This window comes from Schistocerca piceifrons, chromosome 3 (assembly GCF_021461385.2).
Source record: "Schistocerca piceifrons isolate TAMUIC-IGC-003096 chromosome 3, iqSchPice1.1, whole genome shotgun sequence".
Lineage (NCBI taxonomy): Eukaryota > Metazoa > Arthropoda > Insecta > Orthoptera > Acrididae > Schistocerca > Schistocerca piceifrons.
The window spans coordinates 108,257,949-108,282,893 of NC_060140.1; the positions used below are offsets into that span (position 1 = coordinate 108,257,949).

Sequence of the window (24,945 nt, forward strand, 5' to 3'; positions counted from 1 at the left end):
GTGCAGTTGACGGACTTTGAGCGAGGGCGTATAGTGGGCATGCGGGAGGCCGGGTGGACGTACCGCCGAATTGCTCAACACGTGGGGCGTGAGGTCTCCACAGTACATCGATGTTGTCGCCAGTGGTCGGCGGAAGGTGCACGTGCCCGTCGACCTGGGACCGGACCGCAGCGACGCACGGATGCACGCCAAGACCGTAGGATCCTACGCAGTGCCGTAGGGGACCGCACCGCCACTTCCCAGCAAATTAGGGACACTGTTGCTCCTGGGGTATCGGCGAGGACCATTCGCAACCGTCTCCATGAAGCTGGGCTACGGTCCCGCACACCGTTAGGCCGTCTTCCGCTCACGCCCCAACATCGTGCAGCCCGCCTCCAGTGGTGTCGCGACAGGCGTGAATGGAGGGACGAATGGAGACGTGTCGTCTTCAGCGATGAGAGTCGCTTCTGCCTTGGTGCCAATGATGGTCGTATGCGTGTTTGGCGCCGTGCAGGTGAGCGCCACAATCAGGACTGCATACGACCGAGGCACACAGGGCCAACACCCGGCATCATGGTGTAGGGAGCGATCTCCTACATTGGCCGTACACCACTGGTGATCGTCGAGGGGACACTGAATAGTGCACGGTGCATCCAAACCGTCATCGAACCCATCGTTCTACCATTCCTAGACCGGCAAGGGAACTTGCTGTTCCAACAGGACAATGCACGTCCGCATGTATCCCGTGCCACCCAACGTGCTCTAGAAGGTGTAAGTCAACTACCCTGGCCAGCAAGATCTCCGGATCTGTCCCCCATTGAGGATGTTTGGGACTGGGTGAAGCGTCGTCTCACGCGGTCTGCACGTCCAGCACGAACGCTGGTCCAACTGAGGCGCCAGGTGGAAATGGCATGGCAAGCCGTTCCACAGGACTACATCCAGCATCTCTACGATCGTCTCCATAGGAGAATAGCAGCCTGCATTGCTGCGAAAGGTGGATATACACTGTACTAGTGCCGACATTGTGCATGCTCTGTTGCCTGTGTCTATGTGCCTGTGGTTCTGTCAGTGTGATCATGTGATGTATCTGACCCCAGGAATGTGTCAATAAAGTTTCCCCTTCCTGGGACAATGCATTCACGGTGTTCTTATTTCAATTTCCAGGAGTGTATGTGCTACTGCTTGTAAAAACTATTACTAGCTCCGGTCTCTTGTTTATTTTCAGTATAATACCGGACGATGGGTCTGCAAGAACCCGAAACCGGTCGCGTTTTAACTACTGAAAAATAAAAACAACTTTACGTCTGAAGCGGTATTTTCGACCTCTGCTATAATGTTCAGTTGCGGATGTTCCTCCAGCAGGATTGTTTGTTGAAATACAGTGTTGTTATGGGGACGGCGGATCTTACAGGCACGGTCGGGAAAAACAACTGAACAGGTAAGGGAGTTCCCTTGTTAGAAACCTTCGGTGTACAGAGCTTTAAAACCGCGATGACAATCTAAAACGGTAAAAAAATCTCGAGTGTAATCCTTCTCAAAATTCGTCAAGCTAAAAATAATTCTGGGTGTCGGTAGGAGCCAGTGTGGAGACCCGCTGCATCCTTGGCGTAAAACGTTAAAATCAACAATACTCATCTCCAGAAGGCAGTCATTCCCATGAATCCCACAGTGCCTCGTTATCTGGTTCAAAAATGGTTCAAATGGCTCTGAGCACTATGGGACTCAACTGCTGTGGTCATAAGTCCCCTAGAACTTAGAACTACTTAAACCTAACTAACCTAAGGACAGCACACAACACCCAGCCATCACGAGGCAGAGAAAATCCCTGACCCCGCCGGGAATCGAACCCGGGAACCCGGGCGTGGGCGTTATCTGGTGTCTAGCACGAAGGAGCCTTCCCATCAGTGACCGAGGGACAGTATGGTACGCAGGTTTGTACAGCATGGACAGTGTTTTATAGCCCTGTCGCAAGATGAGTAGTCATCGTGTGATGTGAAGTGGAGGAATGGGCGAAGGTGAACAACTGTAGAGGGAGACCGAAGTTTGTATACAGTAAATAGATTGAAGAATGCCTAAGGATTTGAACATGGGAATTATCGGCCCGTTACATAAAAAAGGGGACAAGTCAGAATGTAGCAATTATCGTGGAATCACTCTCTTGAATGTAACATATAAGATATTTAGTAAAATTGTAGCCTCCATACTTGAAGGAATGATAGAAAGGATATTGGCGTACTATCAGGCCGGATTTAGGAGGAGCAGATCCAACGATGGATCAGATATTTTTATTAAGACAAGTGCTAGAGAAGTTTTACGAGTATGACAAGCAACTACATCAGTTGTACATTGATTTTAAGCAAGCGTACGGCAGTCTACACAGGAAGAAAATTATACAGATCATGAAAGAATTTAGAATCCCACTAAAACTGGTCAATTTAACAGAAATGACAATTAAAGCAACAGTGTGTAAAGTAAGAATAGAGCAAGAACTGTCTGATGAATTCCAAGCACAGAGGGGGCTACGATAGGGAGATGTGATCTCTACAATGCTATTTAATTTAGTTTTAGAAAAGGAGATGCGGCAAATGCTGATAAACTCAGGACGAACAATACTTAATCGGCAAGTTCAAGTGGTAGCATATGCAGGCGACGTAGCATTAATGGCAAGGAGTGTAAAGGGCACTAAAGGGGAACTATGATACGTTAGAGGAAGCAGCAAGAGAAGTAGGTTTAGAAGTAAACATAAACAAAGCAAAGTATATGGTGATGGGGGAACCCAATATAAACGGACAAAAGAATTCAATAGTAATGAATGGGAAAGAATATGAAAGACTGAGAACATTTAAATATTAAGTTCTGTAATAACGGAGGACAATAAAGTAGCAGTAGAAATTCAAGAAAGGATAGCGAGTGAAAATCGTTGCTATTTTGCCTTGCAGAATGTATTTAATTCCAGGAATTTTAGTAGGAATCAAAATGTACACGACCATATTAAGACCTATAGTAATGTATGGATCAGAAGTCTGGGTATTGACAGTAAACGAGGAGAACTGGTTGTTGAGATGGGAAAGAAAGATACTGAGAAGGATTGTCGGAGCAGTGAGAGAGGAAAATGACTGGAGAGTAAGGACAAATGTAGAACCACAAACACTTTTTAGATAGGTGGATATTTTTGTTAAAATAAAGCAGGGACGAATAAATCGTGCAGTACATGTAAAGAGAATGCTAGAAATTCGGAGTGTCAAGAAAGTTTTCATGGGAAAACCTGACGGAAGACGGAGAAGAGGTAGATCCAACAAAGGTGGCTGGACGAGAGGGAAGAAGATCTAAAGGTGATGGGAATAAGAAATTGGAGAAGGAAGGCGATGGACGGAGAATAATGGAGGCGGGTAGTACAGGAGGCCAAGGTTCTTCAAGGACTGTAGAACCAACGAAGAAGAAGAAAAAATAGATTGACGTGGATGTCGGTAGCAGTAGTTATTCAGGGATGAAAAGGCTTCCCGCGGATAAACTAGCGTGGAGAGCTGCACCAAACCAGCCGGACTTAAGACCAAATCAACACGTACGTTGTGTGTACTAACATACCGGGTGATCAAAAAGTCTGGCCGAGCGGTTCTAGGCGCTTCAGTCTGGAACCGCGCGATCTCTACGGTAGCAGGTTCGAATCCTGCCTCGGGCATGGATGTGTGTGATGTCCTTAGGTTAGTTAGGTTTAAGTAGTTCTAAGTTCTAGGGGACTGATGACCTCAGATGTTAAGTCCTATAGTTCTCAGAGCCATTTGAACCATTTGATCAAAAAGTCAGTATAAATCTGAAAACTGAATTAATCACGGAATAATGTAGATAGAGAAGTACAAATTGACACACATGCTTGGAATGACATGGGGTTTTATTAGAACAAAAAAAAATACAAAAGTTCAAATAATGACTGACAGATGGTGCTTCATCTGATCAGAATAGCAATAATAAGCATAACAAAGTAAGACAAAGCAAAGATGATGTTCTTTACAGGCAATGCTCAATATGTCCACCATCATTCCTCAACAATAGCTGTAGTCGAGGAATAATGTTGTGAACAGCACTGTAAAGCATGTCCGGAGTTATGGTGAGGCATTGGCGTCGGATGTTGTCTTTCAGCATCCCTAGAGATGTCGGTCGATCACGATACACTTGCAACTTCAGGTAACCCCAAAGCCAATAATCGCACGGACTGAGGTCTGGGGACCTGGGAGGCCAAGCATGACGAAAGTGGCGGCTGAGCACACGATCACCACCAAACGACGCGCGCAAGAGATCTTTCATGGGTCTAGCAATATGGGGTGGAGCGGCATCCTGCATAAACATCGTACGTTCCAGCAGGTGTTTGTCAGCCAGGTTGGGGATTATGCGATCTGTAACACATCGGCGTACCTCTCACCCGTCACGGTAGCAATTACAAAACAAGAATCACGTATTTCCTCGAAGAAAAAAGACCCGATAACGGTAGACATGGTAAATCCAACCCATACCGTGACTTTCTCGTCGTGCAACGGAGTTTCCACGACAGTTCTAGGATTTTCAGTAGCCCAAATTCTGCAGTTGTGGGCGTTGACAGACCCTCCGAGCGTGAAATGAGCTTCGTCGGTCCAGAACACGTTACTCAACCAATCGTCATCTTCCGCCATCTTTTGAAACGCCCACACTGCAAATGCCCTTCGCTTCACTAAATCGCCAGGTAAGAGTTCATGATGCCGGCCGTAGTGGCCGAGCGGTTGAAGGCGGTACAGTCTGGAACCGCACGACCGCTACGGTCGCAGGTTCGAATCCTGCCTCGGGCATGGATGTGTGTGATGTCCTTAGGTTAGATAGGTTTAAGTAGTTCTAAGTTCTAGGGGTCTGATGACCACAGCAGTTGAGTCCCATAGTGCTCAGAGCCATTTGAACCATCTGAACAGTTCATGATGCCGATGAATTTTGTACGCATAGCATCGGAGGGTCAATGAAAACCAGACAATAGTGTATGGAATGCCGGTGCGACGTGCGACTGCACGAGCGCTAACTTCGTCGTGCATGGACGAACCCGCTACAGTCTCCATTTTTTCCTGAACTGTCTCAGCAGCATTACGTCTTGTGCTCGGTCGGCCACTACGGGGTCTATCGTCTAAACAACCCGTGGCTTCGAACTTCGAAATCATTCTCGCCACAGCTGCATTTGTCAACGGACCTTTACCCGTTCGAATCCCCTTCCTATGGCGATAGGATCGTAACGCTGAACTAGCACATTCCCCATTCTGATAAGACACCTTCATTATAAGCGCCTTTTCAGGTAACGTCAACATGCTGCGACTGCTGGCGCATCTGATTCTCTCTCTCATTACAGCTCCTTTTATACACGATTGTCATCCGCAGTCACTGACGTTTTGCTGTCCAGCGCCACATTTTTTTTCTAATAAAACCCCATGACATTCCAAGCATGTGTGTCAATTTTTACCTCTCTATCTACATTATCCCGTGATTTATTACATTTTCAAATTTATACTGACTTTTTGATCAAACGGTACGTTTGTTCAAGCCATCAGACTTTGTATAAATGTTGCATGGTACTGGCTGCAGGTCAGTACACTAAACGCAAGTAAAATTGAAGAAGAAAATGGTACGTGCGTGCAGAGGCCTCCGTAGGAGGATGTCACGTCGATCATCGACTGCCGGGCGTAGTCGTGTAGGCAGTGCTGGACGGCGTCTCTCCCAAGCGGAGTGTCCGTAGGCCCCGGGCACAGCGCCACCATCCTCACGCCAGTCTCATTCACGTGCAGCTCGTCCTGGAACACAACACGACACGACACGTCACAGGCCCACCTCCTGTGTAGTCGGGCACTGTGTCAATGGTGATATGTCAGAATCTTGGGTCAGGGCGCACTATAAAAATGCCAGCTCACGAAACAACTTGCGGGGGGCGGGGAGTGGGGGGAAATTATGGGAACTCCAAAACACAACATACACTACTGGCCATTAAAACTGCTACACCAAGAAGAAATGCAGATGATAAACGGGACAAATATATTATTGGACAAATATATTATACTAGAACTAACATGTGATTACATTTTCACGCAATTCGGGTGCATAGATCCTGAAAAATCAGTACCCAGAACAACCGCCTCTAGCCGTAATAACGGCCTTGATGCGCCTGGGCATTGAGTCAAACAGAGCTTGGATGGCGTGTACAGGTACAGCTGCCCATGCACTTTCAACGCCGTACCACTCTCCATCATGAGTAGTGACTGGCCTACTGTGATGAGCCAGTTGCTCGGCCACCCTTCACCAGACGTTTTCAATTGGTGAGAGATCTGGAGAATGTGCCGGCCAGGGCAGCAGTCGAACATTTTCTGTATCCAGAAAGACCTGTACAGGACTTGTAACATGCGGTTGTGCATTATCCTGCTGAAATGTAGGGTTTCGCAGGGATCGAATGAACGGTAGAGCCACGGGTCGTAACACGTCTGAAATGTAACGTCCAATGTTTAGAGAGCCATCAATGCGAACGAGAGGTGACCTAGACGGGTAACCAATGGCACCCCATACCATCATCACGCCAGTATGGCGGTGACGAATACACGCTTCCAATGTGCGTTCACCGCGATTTCGCCAAACACGGATGCGACCATCATGATGCTGCAAACAGAACCTGGCTTCATCCGAAAAAAATGACGTTTTGCCATTCGTGCACCATCGCAGGCGCCCCTGTCTGTGATGCAGCGTCCAGGGTAACCGCAGTCATGGTCTCCGAGCTGATAGTCCATGCTGCTGCAAACGTCGTCGAACTGTTCGTGCAGATGGTTGTTGTCTTGCAAACGTCCCCATCTGTTGACTCAGGGATCGAGACGTGGCAGCCCGATCCGTTACAGCCATGCGGATAAGATGCCTGTCATCTCGACTGCTAGTGATACGAGGCCGTTGGGATCCAGCACGGCGTTCCGTATTACCCTCCTGAGCCCACCGATTCCATATTCTGCTAACGGTCAGTGGATCTCGACCAACGCGAGCAGCAATGTCGCGATGCGATAAACTGCAATCGCGATAGGCTACAATCCGACCTTTATCAAAGTCGGAAACTTGATGGTACGCATTTCTCCTCCTTACACGAGGCATCACAACAACGTTTCACCAGGCAACGCCGGTCTACTGCTGTTTGTGTATGAGAAATCGGTTGGAAACTTTCGTCATGTCAGCACGTTGTAGGTGTCGCCACCGGTGCCAACCTTGTGTGAATCCTCTGAAAAGCTAATCATTTGAATATCACAGCATCTTCTTCCTGTCGGTTAAATTTCGCGTCTATTGGACGTTACCTTCGTGGTGTAGCAATTTTATTGGCCAATAGTGTATTACCACACCTATAAAAAATAGCATCCAGTCGTCTCAGATTGGATAAACACAGGTTCTGGATAGTTTTCAAGAGAGTCGTATACCAGAGGTGGACAGGTATCACGCATGTTACTCTCCAAACTAGACCACAAAGGCTGAATAATAATGAGATCTAGTGATGGTCATGGCTAGGAAAGATGTCATAATTCATCCTTGTGCTCACAAGACCAGTCCTAGACAATGTGAGCTGTTTGAACAGGGGCCTTGTCGTCTTGGATCACACAACCGCTACTGGCAACAAACGTTGTACGATGGGATGGACCTGTACAGGCAAAATGCTCACACAGTTCTTGGCAATAACGCGACGCTCCAGGGCAACCACGGAATACCACGATAGTGCTGCCCAAATCATCACCGAATCTGCGCCATGTATCGCTCTCCGGACGTAAACTCGACCAGAAGTTGGAAACAGTGTGAAGCAAGACTCATTCGACCAAACGGCTTTCTTCCATTGCCCCATAGTCCAGATATTACGACTTTCGCACCACGTTTTCGTATTAACGGTGTAAGACGTATATATTTCTATTGTCAAACCACAATTTATGAGAGATGTTTGTATTGTGTTAATAGGATTAAGTAGGAATAATTAATATTCGTCATTTTGGAAATAATTGTGGTAGCAGGGAATGTCTGCACCAAAGTATTGTTGGCGGGAGAGACCGCACATTGATATAATTTTAAAAAAGGCGGGAGAGACCGCGTATGGATACATTTTAAGAAAAGAGCGGGAAAGACCGCGCGTTGATACATTTTGTAATGGTAGCAGGGATTGTCTGCACTAGAAAGCACTGTTGGCAGGAGAGGCCGCGTTCGTAGGAAGTCAGTAGTAAGCGAAATGTGAAGAGAGTCGGTAGCAGATCTGAAGCGAGAGGTTGAGAGGAGCGGTGTGCCTGCCAGCCACCAGCTATGTTTACAAGAGATTATAAACGGATGTACAGAGACATCAGCTAACTATTATCATAAGAGGAACTAACATTATTGAATTATTTTTTTTAAGAAACTCAAGAGTACTGAAGGTATGTTTGCGCAATGCTATTTGTAAGATTATTTTAAAAAGTAAGTCCCATTTGAACGTTTGTAAAATCATTTCATTACCAACAGTAAATATTTGAAGAATCATTTCCAGAATATAATTAATTTTTTCCAGAAATACTGCATTACTGATTATAATCCCTCCCAAAAACCATCAACGAAAAACTTTGCAAAATTTTATTGTAGTCAAGAAAAAGTTTAACTATGAATTACGTAACTTCAGTCAAATTAATTAAAGAATAACGTCAGCTTTGCTATTAAAGAATAACGTCAGCTTTGCTAATAAATACAGCCACTTATGACAGTCCATCAGCAGCTAATAGAGTATAGTAAAACAGAGTAAGTATATTCGTGTCGCAGTTCGACGTAGCAGTCAGATGGCGATCCAGCAACAGTAAAAAAGGTAAGGAACAGTTTTGGGCTATTGTAGGTAACGACTGAGGGCCACGACGACGACACATTCTAAGTTTCGTCGAAATAATCAGCAAATCACTTTTAATAAGCAGCATTTAAATTTGTATGCGAAGATTGCACTTATTAATATTGAGAAAGAGAATTAATTTCAAAGGGAAGATTTCATTTGTTATTATTATGCAAGAGATAGAATTCATAAAGGAACGTACTCAGCTTTCTTGATTTTTGTAAGTGGTAGTCGTACATTAATATACATCCAATGTCTAATAATGAATCATAATAACTATGAGACGCCCATTTTAGGTTCGATGATAATTATTGGTTTAGATAGAAAGCTATTTGCCGCTCTTATTATTTTGCTAAAATGTGTTTGAAATACGTTGCAAACTATATTGCTACATAATTATTAAAAAATGATTGAATCTGTTGAAGTAATATATTCACTGGTTCCTGAAGTCATTTTATCCAGTGTAATGTGATACTCCATTGGGGTGGGGTGGGGTGGGGGGGGAGGGCTGTAACCCCCATAGCCCTCCCCACTTGCCACCGCCCCTGTTCCTCTTCAATGACGGTCCGTCACGATCACTCAATATACTCTTTCGTTAGCGCTGTGACTTTGTAGACCATATGTTAAGCCTTCCCTGTATGTGGTATAAATCGATAAGCGCCTCTTGAAACACCAAACATTTCGGCTCCAGTGCTTACAGAAGGATCCCACATATGAACAAAAACAATTTGTCCACGTTCGAATTCACTCAGCTCAGACATAACGCAATCACAACTACATACAGCGCTGCATGGCCACCACTGACACTTGCAATGTGTTCAGAGCATTGCAAAGAAGGTGCTGTTCGTAGTCAAATGCAACAGCGCAACCTAGAGGCTTGGCTAACATCTGCATATACACGGTATTAGGGATACCTTTACTGATGACTGAGGACAGTATAGTGAACAACATTCCTTAACTATTTACTTCATCTGAAGAGTAGTATACTTTTAGGTTGGTTAGTACCTCCAAGTGTGTATGGCAACAGCAAACCATTAATGCTTATTTTCCCTGGACCAGTAGGTCAGTTGTTGAAGCATTGACATGTGATCGCAAAACGGTTAGTTTTTAGTCTATACTGACAGGTGTATTCCGCAGTGCAGTTAAGAGTGTGCATAAAACATCACGTGCTAAATTACATAACGTGTTTGCGAGAAGACTATTAAATCTGAGAAAAAGCAGGTAACACGCTGAAGTGGGTATATCCTAAGGTACCAATGATCACAATATCTGCACACATACTGCTATCTACCTGTCTTCTGAAGCATGAGTTTCTAGCAGTGTGCAGGGTTCCCATACTTTGCACCGACCTCTCTATAACGACCGCTCCTCTCTAATGGCTCGAAGGGACATTCGGTAGACAGCATTAAGGCGATTAAATCTGTAGCTGGATCTCGGTGGGAAGCAGACCCTTACATTAACTTGATGATGAACAAACGCCTAGGCGACTCCGTCATCAATTATGGATGTTCCTTACAACACTACACTGCTAAACATGCTTCATAAACTAGACGTGGTACAATTCCGACGCCTGCAGATATGCCTAGGAGAAAAGTGAGCTGCTACTACGAACGCCTTACTGGTAGAAGCTGCATAACTTCCACTGTCAATATTTGGTGAGGAAATTAGTTTATTGCAAGAGTTCGCAGCCCAATAGTACATTCACCGCCTGGGAGGCAATCTTCCGCTCATAATGTTTACACCGGAAATCAGGGAGCTTTCCGCCCTGCTACTGGCAGCATTAGATTCACAATGAGTGCGTACCACTGACTGATGTATTCAGATTGCTACATAACCCCATTGGGAAAGCCATTCGGATAGCGGTTGGAAAAGCTTGGTATTCACTACTACAGTTTTATGAAAAATTACTTTGCGCAATCAATTCAAACTTCAGTACTTACGTTGCTGACCACACTTTATTCACAAGTGTACTCGTGTTTATAGATGACCTTGACGCTCAATCTCTGTATCACAGTAGAATGAGTCGCAATATTTCACAGATAACTGTTACTGTGTATCATAACATGCCATCTGGTATGGCATTCGTCTGTAGCACGATATATAAAATGTAATAGTCGTATTGGTTCTTGCTTTTCCTCCGATACTGGTTGCAAACCGAATCCGGTCGGAATGAATGTGTAAAATTGAATACAGCGAAGTTAACATGCATTTTTAAAAACATTTACACGGCTTTTTACTCTGTTTATTATAAGGTATAGTTTCTGCAAACCAATTTACAAAACAGAGCAGATCGCTCACAAGTTATATTGTATAACATTTCCAGAGAATTGTTATCAGTCAGCGGACATCAACAGATTCAACTCGATATTATCTTCTGATAATCTCGGCGTCAAGGGCTGTAAATAATAACCACTCATCAGTGATGAAAATGCCCGTAACTTGATGCCCAAACCATAATATGTGAGCTTTGGAGGAATGGAAGAAAGTCATTTGGTTGGAAGAGCCTTGTTTCACACTAATTCTAGCTTCTGCCCGAGTTTACGTCCTGGGAGTGAAAAACTGCGCGCGGATACGGCGATGGTTAGGGGCAACAGTTTTCTTATTAGTTTTGGTTATGTTGACAAAACTAAAACTTTTTGACAAACGGATTCTTTTGAGCCCTCAGGTCTTCTGACTGGTCTTATGCGGCCCGGCACAAATTCCTCTCCTGTGGCAACCTCTCCATCTCGAGTAGCACTTGCAAACTACGTCCTCAGTTATTTGCTGGATGTATTCCAATCTCTGTCTTCCTCTACAATTTTTATCCTCTACAGCTCCCTCTAGTACCATGGAAGTAATTCCCAGATGTCTTAACAGATGTGCTATCATCCCGCCCCTTCTCCTTGTCATTTTTTTTCCACGTATTACTTTTCTCTCCAATTCTGCGCAGAACCTCCTCATTCCTTACCTTATCAGTCCACCTACTTTTCAACATTCGTCTGTAGCACCACATCTCAAATGCTTTGATTCTCTTCTGTTCCGGTTTTCCCACAGTCCATGTTTCACTAGCACACAATTCTGTGTTCCAGACGTACGTTCTCAGAATTTGTTCCTGAGATTAAGGCCTGTGTTTGATACTAGTAGACCTCTCTTGGCCAGGAATGCCCTTTTTGCACTGCTAGTCTGCTTTTGATGTACTCCTTACTCTGTGCGTCACTGGTTGTTTTGCTGCCTAGGTATTAGACTTCCTTAACTTCATCTACTTCGTGATCATCAATCCTGATGTTAAGTTTCTCGCTATTCTCATTTCCGCTACTTCTCATTATTTTCGTCTTACTTCGATTTACTCTGCATTTAATAATGGAATTGCATTCTTAATGTTACAACCTTTGCTCTTAATTTCACAGAAGGTTGTTTTGGCTTTCCTATACGCTGAGTCAGCCCTCCCGACAATCATTTCTTTTTCGATTTCTTCACATTTTTCATGCAGCCATTTCGTCTTAGCTTCCCTGCACTTCCTATTTATTTCATTCCTCAACGACTAGTATTTCTGTATTCCTGAGTTTCCCGTAACATTTTCGTACTTCCTCCTTTCGTAAACCAACTGAAGTATTTTCTGTTACCCATGGCTTCTTCGCAGCTACCTTTTTTATACGTATGTTTTTCTTTCCAACTTCTGTGATCGCCCTTTATATAGATGTCCATTCCTCTTCAACTGTACTGCCTACTGAGCTATTCCTTATTGCTGTATCAATAGTCTTAGTGATCTTTAAGCGTATTTCGTCGTTCCTTAGTACTTCCATATCCCACTTCTTTGTGTATTAATTCTACCTGACTAATCTCTTAAGCTTCAGCCTAATCTCCATCACTACTACATTGTGATCTGAGTCTATATCTGCTCCTGGATACGCCTTACAATCCCGTATCTGATTTAGGAATCTCGGTCTGACATTGATGTAACTGAAATCTTCCCGTATCACCTTGCCTTTTAGAAGTATACCTCCTCCTCTTGTGATTCTTGAACGGAGTATTCGCTATTACTAGGTGAAATTTATTACAGAACTCAATTAGTCTTTCTCGCCTTTCATTCCTTGTCCCAAGCCTATATTCTCCTGTAAACCTTTTCTTCTAGTCCTTCCCCTACAACTGCATTCCAGTCCCTCATAACTATTAGATTTTCATATTCCTTTACATACTGCATTGCCTTTTCAATATCCTCATACACTTTCGCTATCTCTTCATCTTTAGCTTGTGACGTCGGTATTTATACCTGAGCTATCGTTGTCGGTATTGGTTTGCTGTCGATTCTGATGAGAGCCATCCTATCACTGAACTGTTCACAATAACACACTCTCTGCCCTGGCTTCCTATTCATAACAAATCCTACTCCCGTTATACCACTTTCTGCTGCTGTTGATCATCTAACGACAAATCCTTATCTTCTTTCCATTTCACTTCACTGACCTTTACTATATCTAGATTGAGCTTTTGCATTTTCCTTTTCAGACTTTCTAGCTTTCCTACCACGTTCAAGCTTCTGACATTCCACGCCCCGACTCGTAAAACATTATCCTTTTATTGCTTATTCAATCTTTTTCTCGTGGTCACCTCCCCCTTGACGGTTCCCTCCCGGAGATGCGAATGGGGGACTATTCTGGAATCTTTTGCCAATGGAGAGATCATCATGACACTTTTTCAGTTACAGGCCACGTGTCCTGTGGATGCACGCTGTGTGCCATTAATGCAGTGGCTTCCGTTGCCTTCAGCAGCCTCATGTCGCTGATCATTGCTGATTCTCCGCTTTCAGCGGCAGCTTCCCTCGCCAAGGACATGAGAGTGCCCTGAAACACTGTCTGTTCCTCCCGCCTCATTGACAAGGCCGTTGACAGAATGAGGGGTCAAGTCTTGTGCCGCAAGTTTTCCGTCGCCAATCCTGATTACTAACCAAAATTTAAACCATGGTGGGTTTCGTGCCCGAGACGGAAGATGTATTTATTATTTATCAAAGAAACTATCCATAGGCCGCGTGTCCCATGACACCTGCACGCTCCCAATTACACCGGGTTATACAGTATGCTACACAGTGTTACGCTGTATTGCATTGGTTTAAGTTTTCGAGAAGAGCCCAGTCTGACTCCGGCACTGGGCCATAGCCTATCTCCTGAACTGTGTGTTGTACAATGATATTACACTACTAGCCATTAAAATTGCTACACCAAGAAGAAATGCAGATGACTGCTATACTAGAACTGACATGTGATTACATTTTCATGCAGTTTGGGCGCATAGATCCTGAAAAAATCAGTACCCAGAACAACCACCTCTGGCCGTAATAACGGCCTTGATACGCCAGGGCATTCCGTCAAACAGAGCTTGGATGGCGTGTACAGGTACAGCAGCCCATGCAGCTTCAACACGATACCACACTTCATAGAGAGTAGTGACTGGCGTATTGTGACGAGCCAGTTCCTCGGCCACCATTGACCAGACGTTTTCAGTTGGTGAGACATCTGGAGAATGTGCTGGCCAGGGCAGCAGTCGAACATCTTCCGTATCCAGAAAGGCCCATACAGGACCTGCGACATGCGGTCGTGCACTATCCTGCTGAAATGTAGTGTTTCGCAGGGATCGAATGAAGGGTAGAGCCACGGGTCGTAACACATCCGAAATGCAACATCCACTGTTCAAAGTGCTGTCAATGCGAAAAAGAGATGACCGAGACGTGTAACCAATGGCACCCCATACCATCACGCCGGGTGATACGCCAGTACGGCGATGACGAATACACGCTTCCAATGTGCGTTCACCGCGATGTCGCCAAACACGGATGCGACGATCATGATGCTGTAAACATAACCTGGCTTCATCCGAAAAAATGACGTTTTGCCATTCGTGCACCCAGGTTCGTCGTTGAGTACACCATCGCAGGCGCTCCTGTCTGCGATGCAGCGTCAAGGATAACCGCAGCCATGATCTCCGAGCTGATAGTCCATGCTGCTGCAAACGCACTGTTCGTGCAGATGGTTCAGAGTATCTGTTGACTCAGGGATCGAGACGTGGCTGCACGATCCATTACAGCCATGCGGATAAGATGCCTGTCATCTCGACTGCTAGGGATATGAGGCCGTTGGGATCCAGCACGGCGTTTCGTATTACCCTCCTGAACCCACCGATTCCATATTCCGCTAACAGTCATTGTATGTCGACCAACGCGAGCAGCAATGTCGCGATACGATAAACCCCAATCGCGATGGGCTACAATCCGACCTCTATCAAAGTCGGAAACTTGATGGTACGCATATCTCCTCCATACGCGAGGCATCACAACAATGTTTCACCAGGCAACGCCGATCAACTGATGTTTGTGTATGAGAAATCGGTTGGAAACTTACCACATGTCAGCACGCCAGCGGCGCAAACGTTGTGTGAATTCTCTGAAATGCTAATCATTTGCGGATCACAGCATCTTCTTCCTGTCGGTTAAATTTCGCATCTGTAGCACGTCATCTTCGTGGTGTAGCAATTTTAATGGCCAGTTGTGTATTTTGCAAGAACATTTAGTAGGAGATGTGGTGACTGTCTCCAAAATGTGGTGTGATCAAAGTTAGTAGTAAAGAATAACAAATTAAAATGGGATACCTGTGAGACTCTGCTCTGACTTGTAACTGTTGAGTTTAGTTGTTCTTCATCAGCCAGCATACTTCCCGGCAAGAATGAGTTCAAGGAAGTGCAAGTGGTCCTTCACCGAGACAATCTTAGGAGGCTCTAACAAAATGTAAATCAATGTAATTTTGGTAACAGATTTAAGTGATATTTTGCATTTCGCATCCAGAAAATTGATACAAGTCAAAAACATCAATTTTTAGTTTCTTTCAGAGAAAAATACGAGTGAAGTGCCCCAATGTGCACGAAAAACGTCTCATCTCTATGTGACACTTTGTCCACTTCAGAGTATATGTGTCTGCTTTGTTGTAGGCTACCTGGTGATGGGCCGCAGTAAGAGCAGTGGAACTTTAGCTTTGCTACTGGCAGGTGTGCATCAGTCAGTCATGAAGAGCGGCACATTCTGAGTTGTGAAATTTTTCACATACAGGGTAAGTAGAATATAATTGTTAATAATCATTGATTATTACAATGTCAGTGTTTGTGCAATGTCCGTATCTTACATTACAATGTCTGTAGCTCACGTATGCATGTCTAAAGGAAGAGAAACTGTTTTGACGATTACAGTTGTAGTAAATATTATGAAATTTCCTGTGTTACAGCGTACAAGAAAAAAATGGTCTTTTCTGCTATAAAGAAAGTTCACATTGAATCCCTTTTCTCAGCGAAAATTATTCATACATTATATAATCCCATTTATGGTTTTATGTTTTTGTAAACTGTGTTCCTTGAATTGTACCTATTACAGTTTCGTTATTATATTACTTTTCAGAAATTACAATTTTGCATTTCGTGTTTTTCTACTAGAACAATTTCAACTTCTTTTTCAGTTTCTTATTTTAACTTGAGTACTAATCGAATGCGTATAATATTACAGTAAATAAACATGGGCTGTAAAAGTATCAAAGGTGTTACATGTACGATCATAATTGAGAAAAGTGACAAGTGATACACTTCAAAGGTTTAAGTAATAATTACCAGATAACAGGTCTCACATTAGACGAAAACGGGGCTACGTGTCCATATTAATGTTGTGTAGACTATAATGGCATTTACTGGCAAATTAGTTATTTGCAATTTAAAGGACTCTTATACTATTTCATTATAAGTTTTATAGTATATATTTTGAGATGACTCATTGTTCTTCCTGAGGTCCGGTTTATTGTGTTTAATTAAATCTGATTTTACTTTTTGCAGTATCAATTTTTTTAGTGTGTCCCAAATTCTGGTCTGGAAAACATGGTCACCTTAATTGTAAAATGTTTGAGTAAGATATGCTGAGTATACATACCAATAACATGAAATTTCATAGCGGTGCCTTTGAGATGGTTCAATTCTTGCAAAGTAAATGTCAAAACTACTCACACCCACAACTTGCACATATGCTGGACATTAGAAATGCTGCAGGTAACGGCACCAGGAGCGGTACTCACCCCGTAGGAGCGCGTCATGGCACACACGGCGTGCTTGGTGCCGCAGTAGATGGCCATTTGGGGGACGGGGTCGAGGCCCGCCACGGACGACACGTTGACCACCAGGCCGCCAGCGCCCCCGTTCTGCTTGCCCATGTACTTGTGCGCCAGCAGGATGCCGTACACCACGCCCTTCTGTAGGAACACACAAAGCACCAAACGTGTTCAACAGCACAGGGTAACTTCCGTCATTCTAAAACACTCAAGCAATATCGGAACAACTCTACCCTAGAATCTTAGACAGGGTACCTATAAAATCATCATCCACCATACCTGTCAATTCCCACAGAACTAATCCAAGGACAGTCACAAATATTTGCTACTATCTGTTACTCCCAGATACACTCGTATATCAGTCGTTTTGTTATGTTGAGTGATGCTGAGTAAGTAGGCTTACCAGATTTCGGAATGCCAAAAAGAGGACATTTTTTCCACATTTTACGATGAAAAAAGAGGACACTTTCTATTTCTTAAACTTATTACATAAGAAAAAAAATAAAAACATTATACACTTCTCACGCACCTACATATTTTTCATGTGACTGAATCTTTTTTAAAAGTTCCTTCTCTTGATACAGATATTTAAAAAAGTTCTTGCAATTCAAATTTCTAAAATTAAATTTCACCATTGCAGTCCCCTTTACAGTGTCAATAGTGAGTCTATTTCTCTCCTTTGTCCATTGTGTCTCTATTAAGGAAACAACGTCTCCCCACAGCATTATGCGCTGGCAACGCGAAGAAGAATTGTGCAATTTTAATTAACTCGCTAAACTGTTCCTCACTGCTACACGACTCAACGTACTTGCACCACTTTTTAAGGGCCGGTTCTGATTTTCCATCATATGTGGCTATGAATTTTTTTAAACTGTAAAACTGATCACAGCACTTTTCATCGTCAACTTTAATATATTTATTCAACAAAAATTTGACTGATGCTTCCACGTCAGACCACGATACATCTGAAAAATCGAGCCACTTAAAACAAAAAAATTCAGAAAATGGTTCCACCCACATATTCAGGTACTCGAAACATCCTCGGATATTTTTCTCGGAGTTTATCCGTAAATGCACACTTCCTCTTAGGCACGATGAGAAATTATCTTAAACGAACGTTAAACAAAGAATGATCAAAACGTACTGTTCAGCTAAACCATGAAATAGTCTTCACTTACAAAACTTAACTACAATTCTGTGCCATAAGCTATATTTTGAAATTCACGAAACTTACCCAAAAAGATGAATACGGAAAGTAAAGATGCAGCTGGATGATCAACAAGTTCGCTAAAAACACGTGTGTCATACGAAAACAAACAGCACGTAGACAATCACAGCTATGCTTTGACCATAGATACTACCTATGGTCGAAGGTAAAAGATACATAATTTGTATGCAATACAAATCGCTATTTTCGATTTTGTGAGTGTAACAGATCGAATTTAAGCTAATAACAAATGATGCAATTCAATGACCGTAGTAAAAAGTACACAAATTGTTGAAAACAAAAATCAAAAGATCTTCATTCCCAAAACCAAAAAATGCGGACGTTAACAGAAATCGCAAAAATGTATGCGGACGCTACATCCCCTCCAACCACCCGAACACACGACGGAGTGGCAGGCATACACCGCTGCTGACGAACGGTGCATGCAGACGGACGTGTGCAGGCGCGCTCATCCATGCAGTGTGATATTGAATATTGAACTAGCTCTATACATTATACAGTGTGTACAGTAGGCAACAAATTTAATAACATTTTAACATGTTGTAAGGTCATTCAGTGATGTAAAAAAAGAGTTTCATCCCCCAAATCACCCTTTTAAACGTCGAATTTTCATTTATTTATTTTTTTTTTATGTAGCCTATGTTTTTGCTCAGGGTTCAAGATTTATCCATAGAAAATTTCATAAAAATCGGTTCAGCATTTTAGAAGCGAAATCGTGACCGATTTACTGTCGCATATACACTGACGAATAAAATTCGCAACTCCAAGAAGGAGTTCTGCGACCTAAACGAAAGTCTGTGGGCGTCTGAAAGATGATGTCCATTCAAATTTCTCGTCAGTGGCATGAGAGTGGCGCCATAGCGCCACTATGAGGATGAAAATAAGGTTTGCTTTAAATACGCACTGCAACGGTTCTGAACGATAGTTAGCTTTGGGATTGGACTTGGGAGTTGATATTAGACACAGTGCCTTTAAGGCAACAAACTAGCCATTGTCAACACCACACACAGTTGGAACGAGGTTGTGTAATAAAGCTACGAGAAATGACTGTTCCTTTGCGATGCTGCTGAAAGACTTGGCAGGAATGTAACTCTTGCACAGGTTGCTGCGGCGGTTGTCACGAGAATGTACGGTCACATAAAGACCGGGCTTCATATGGCCACTAACGAGAGGTAACACCATCGTGTTCAGCTTGTGGCTCAGACGTATCGTACTGCTTCTGCAGCAGCAATATCAAGATCCAGAGAGACACAACGAACTGTTACAAACGGTTACTTCTGGGACAGAGTCCTACCAGAAGTCCTGTAGCGTGCATTCCACAGACCCCACACCACCGTCATTTGCGTGGTATCTCGCGAGGGTTCATTGGAAGTCAGGGTGGAGGTATGATGTGTTTTCTGATGAAAGCTGGTTCTGCCTCGGTCCCAGTGATGGTCGTGTGTTGATCAGAGGCCAGTTGAGGGCCTGCAACCAATCTGTCTACATGCTAGACACACTGGATCCACACCTGGTGTTACGGTCTGGGGTGCGATTTCGTCTGACAGCTGGAGCACTCTTGTGGTTATCTCACACATCCTACCTGCAGATTTGTACGCCAATCTGCTGATTTTGCGTGTTGTGTTACCATCATCAACAGCATTCGAGGGGATGCTTTCCAACAGGACAATGCTCACCCACATACCGCCGTTATAACCCAGAATGCTCTACGACATGTTGCCTTTGCCTGCTCGATCATCAGATTTACTCCAGTGGAGCACATATCAGACATCAGCGGACGACAACCCAGCATCGTCCACAAACATTTACTGTCCCTGTGTTGACCATGCCAAATTTCATAGAAATCAGTTTAGCGGCGTAGTATTGCATTTATAAAACTTAAAAATAAGACATGTTTCTTCTGTGATCCAATTTTGATGAAATAAAGTCTATACGTTGCCTCAACCCACGCTGACTCTACCTGTGAAAACCACACGAAAATCGTTTCTATTGCTGCTACGTGTGCGATGAACACACACTGTCCGAAAAACTTGTGCGTATTCCAGTTACTACAGTAGTTCTTTGTGATATGTACATATATGACTGGAATACCCTGGAAGTTCCATGTACTGGGTCTTGAGGAAGACAACAATTTTCAAAAATAACAACTAATGCTATATATTCCTACAACCCCACGAAAGTTCTTCTAGTAGTTTTGGAAATACGAACGGTTTTACAATTTCATTATTAGTACAGATAATGATACAATGTAAAGTAAAAGATACAAGACTATGCAGAAGTTTGGATAACAGGACTGGTCACTATCTTGTGATATGTCAAACGGAAGCGGAAGAAAGCTTTTACAAAGCAGAAGCAAGAATACGTCTGTAAAGGGTATTGACTTGAGAATGTAAGTATTAAGGGCCTGTATCAGAATGTATTAAGAAAAGAATTAGAACAATTAGCCACCTGCCAGACAATTGTAGAAGAATGGACAAATAATGAAAACGCAACAAATAAGCAACAGATGAATAATTTAGAAAGAAAGAGAAACATCGTCGAAGGCGTGGATTAAAAACGTGATCAATAGAAATTGCCGAAGCAATACAAGAAAAATAAACAGCATATAAGAAGTATCTTCCAAAGCCTACCGGGGAAAATAAACAAATCTATAAACAGATCAGGGATGACACTAAACGGGTAATGAACAGAGCCCGGCAGCAAGTCTGGCACCAATACGTTACTAGCATAGAACATGATATTCTTGGTCATCAGCAGATAGCGTATAAATATTTGCATACATTAAACAATACAGAAAAGTATACAGCTCATTTGATTAATATTACGAAAGAAAAAGAAACTAAATTTACCTGCGGAGGGGCTGCAAAGAGAGGGTTAGGCTATTTGCAACGCAGTTAAGCATGTATTCTTCCTGCGCTCCATACCCGAAGGAAACGTGATGCAATGCACGATACCCTCTGCCATATCGTTCGTAGTGATTTTCAGAGTATGGATTTAGATGTAAATGTGATTTCTGTCTTGAATGATTTAAGACAGACCGGCTACACAAGTTAGTCGCTGTAAACGCAAATGCCGCCTCGGGAAGAACCGTAAGGAAGCACAGTGATCGCACGAAGGAGCCCGTCCACAAAAACCTTGTTTGACAAACTTTTGGGTAATGTTCGTCTATCTGCGAGTGTTGCGTACTGAATTCTGATTGCTAGCAAGCCTTAGAATTTTCTGCAACGCTTGCCAATTCGATTAATTCAAGAGATAGCAAGGATTCAAATAAGAGCTTTACGATTTGCCACGGGGTTGTTGGGTTACCGCGAAAGTGTTGTAGAACTGAAGAACGAATTCTAGTGTTGTAATTCGGATGTCCGGGAGGGGACTGCCAAGGGGGAGGTTACCATGAGAAAAAGATTGAATAATCAACGAAAGGATAACATTCTACGAGTCGGGGCGTGAAATGTCAGAAGCTTGAACGTGGTAGGGAAACTAGAAAATCTGAAAAGGGAAATGCAAAGGCTCAATCTAGATATAGTAGGGGTCAGTGAAGTGAAGTGGAAGGAAGACAAGGATTTCTGGTCAGATGAGTATCGGGTAATATCAACAGCAGCAGAAAATGGTATAACAGGTGTCGGATTCGTTATGAATGGGAAGGTAGGGCAGAGGGTGTGTTACTGTGAACATTTCCGTGACAGGGTTGTTCTAATCAGAATCGACAGCAGACCAACACCGACAACGATAGCACAGGTATACACGCCGACGTCGCAAGCTGAAGATGAACAGATAGAGAAAGTGTATGAGGATATTGAAAGGGTAATGCAGTATGTAAAGGGGGACGAAAATCTAATAGTCATGGTCGACTGGAATGCAGTTGTAGGGGAAGGAGTAAAAGAAAAGGTTACAGGAGAATATGGGCTTGGGACGAGGAATGAAAGAGGAGAAAGACTAATTGAGTTCTGTAAGAAGTTTCAGCTAGTAATAGCGAATACCGTGTTCAAGAATCACAAGAGGAGGAGATTGATGAAAGGAGGAAGTACAAACATGTTCCGGGAAAATCAGGAATACAGAAATACATGTCGCTGAGGAATGAAATAAATAGGAAGTGCAGGGAAGCTAAGACGTAATGGCTGCAGGAAAAATGTGAAGACATCGAAAAAGATATGATTGTCGGAAGGACAGACTCAGCATACAGTAAAGTCAAAACAACCTTTGGTGACGTTAAAAGCAACGGTGGTAACATTAAGAGTGCAACGGGAATTCCACTGTTAAATGCAGAGGAGAGAGCAGACAGGTGGAAAGAATACATTGAAAGCCTCTGTGAGGGTGAAGATTTGTCTGATGTTATAGAAGAAGAAACAGGAGTCGATTTAGAAGAGATAGGGGATCCAGTATTAGAATCGGAATTTAAAAGAGCTTTGGAGGACTTACGGTCAAATAAGGCAGAAGGGATAGATAACATTCCATCAGAATTTCTAAAATCATTGGGGGATGTGGCAACAAAACGACTATTCACGTTGGTGTGTAGAATATATGAGTCTGGCGACACACCATTTGACTTTCGGAAAAGCATCATCCACACAATTCCGAAGACGGCAAGAGCTGACAAGTGCGAGAATTATCGCACAATCAGCTTAACAGCTCATGCATCGAAGCTGCTTACAAGAATAATATACAGAAGAACGGAAAAGAAAATTGGGTATGCGCTAGGTGACGATCAGTTTGGCATTAGGAAAAGTAAAGGGACGAGAGAGGCAATTCTGACGTTACGGCTAATAATGGAAGCAAGGCTAAAGAAAAATCAAGACACTTTCATAGGATTTGTCGACCTGGAAAAAGCGTTCGACAATACAAAATGGTGCAAGCTGTTCGATATTCTGAAAAAAGTAGGGGTAAGGTATAGGGAGAGACGGGTCATATACAATATGTACAACAACCAAGAGGGAATAATAAGAGTGGACGATCAGGACCGAAGTGCTCGTATTAAGAAGGGTGTAAGACAAGGCTGTAGGCCTTTCGCCCCTACTCTTCAATCTGTACATCGAGGAAACAATGATGGAAATAAATGAAAGGTTCAGGAGTGGAAATAAAATACAAGGTGAAAGGATATCAATGATACGATTCGCTGATGACATTGCTATCCTGAGTGAAAGTGAAGAAGAATTAAATGATCTGCTGAACGGAATGAACAGTCTAATGAGTACACAGTATGGCTTGAGAGTAAATCTGAGAAAGACGAAGGTAATGAGAAGTAGTAGAAATGAGAACAGCGAGAAACTTAACATCAGGATTGATGGTCACGAAGTCAATGAAGTTAAGGAATTCTGCTACCTAGGCAGTAAAATAACCAATGACGGACGGAGCAAAGAGGACATCAAAAGCAGACTCGCTATGGCAAAAAAGGCATTTCTGGCCAAGAGAAGTCTACTAATATCAAATACCGGCCTTAATTTGAGGAAGAAATTTCTGAGGATGTACGTCTGGAGTAGTGAAACATGGACTATGGGAAAACCGGAACAGAAGAGAATCGAAGCATTTGAGATGTGGTGCTATAGACGAATGTTGAAAATTAGGTGGACTGATAAGGTAAGGAATGAGGAGGTTCTACGCAGAATCGGAGAGGAAAGGAATATGTGGAAAACACTGATAAGGAGAAGGGACAGGATGATAGGACATCTGCTAAGACATGAGGGAATGACTTCCATGGTACTAGAGGGAGCTGTAGAGGGCAAAAACTGTAGAGGAAGACAGAGATTGGAATTGTTGTTGTTGTTGTTGTTGTGGTCTTCAGTCCTGAGACTGGTTCGATGCAGCTCTCCATGCTACTCTATCCTGTGCAAGCTTTTTCATCTCCCAGTACCTACTGCAACCTACATCCTTCTGAATCTGCTTAGTGTATTCATCTCTTGGTCTCCCTCTACGATTTTTACCCTCCACGCTGCCCTCCAATACTAAATTGGTGATCCCTTGATGCCTCAGAACATGTCCTACCAACCGATCCCTTCTTCTGGTCAAGTTGTGCCACAAACTTCTCTTCTCCCCAATCCTATTCAATACTTCCTCATTAGTTATGTGATCTACCCATCTAATCTTCAGCATTCTTCTGTAGCACCACATTTCGAAAGCTTCTATTCTCTTCTTGTCCAAACCATTTATCGTCCATGTTTCACTTCCATACATGGCTACACTCCATAAAAATACTTTCAGAAACGACTTCCTGACACTTAAATCAATACTGGATGTTAACAAATTTCTCTTCTTCAGAAACGCTTTCCTTGCCATTGCCAGCCTACATTTTATATCCTCTCTACTTCGACCATCATCAGTTATTTTGCTCCCCAAATAGCAAAACTCCTTTACTACTTTAAGTGCCTCATTTCCTAATCTAATTCCCTCAGCATCACCCGACTTAATTAGACTACATTCCATTATCCTTGTTTTTCTTTTGTTGATGTTCATCTTATATCCTTCTTTCAAGACACTGTCCATTCCATTCAACTGCTCTTCCAAGTCCTTTGCTGTCTCTGAAAGAATTACAATGTCATCGGCGAACCTCAAAGTTTTTATTTCTTCTCCATGAATTTTAATACCTACTCCGAATTTTTCTTTTGTTTCCTTTAGTGCTTGCTCAATATACAGATTGAACAACGTCGGGGAGAGGCTACAACCCTGTCTTACTCCCTTCCCAACCACTGCTTCCCTTTCATGTCCCTCGACTCTTATAACTGCCATCTGGTTTCTGTACAAATTGTAAATAGCCTTTCGCTCCCTGTATTTTACCCCTGCCACCTTTA

General features: G+C 43.2%; 1 protein-coding gene across 1 annotated transcript in view; it reads right to left on the reverse strand.

Annotated features, from left to right (window-relative positions):
• LOC124788309 (15-hydroxyprostaglandin dehydrogenase [NAD(+)]-like) overlaps positions 1–24,945 on the reverse strand; it is a 91,422-nt gene that overhangs the window by 4,627 nt on the left and 61,850 nt on the right. The window contains exons 5-6 of the mRNA XM_047255544.1: positions 16,909–17,082; positions 5,620–5,777 (exon numbers count right to left, since the gene is read on the reverse strand). Coding sequence (XP_047111500.1) covers positions 5,620–5,777; positions 16,909–17,082 — 332 coding nt within the window. The remainder of the gene's footprint in view (positions 1–5,619; positions 5,778–16,908; positions 17,083–24,945) is intronic.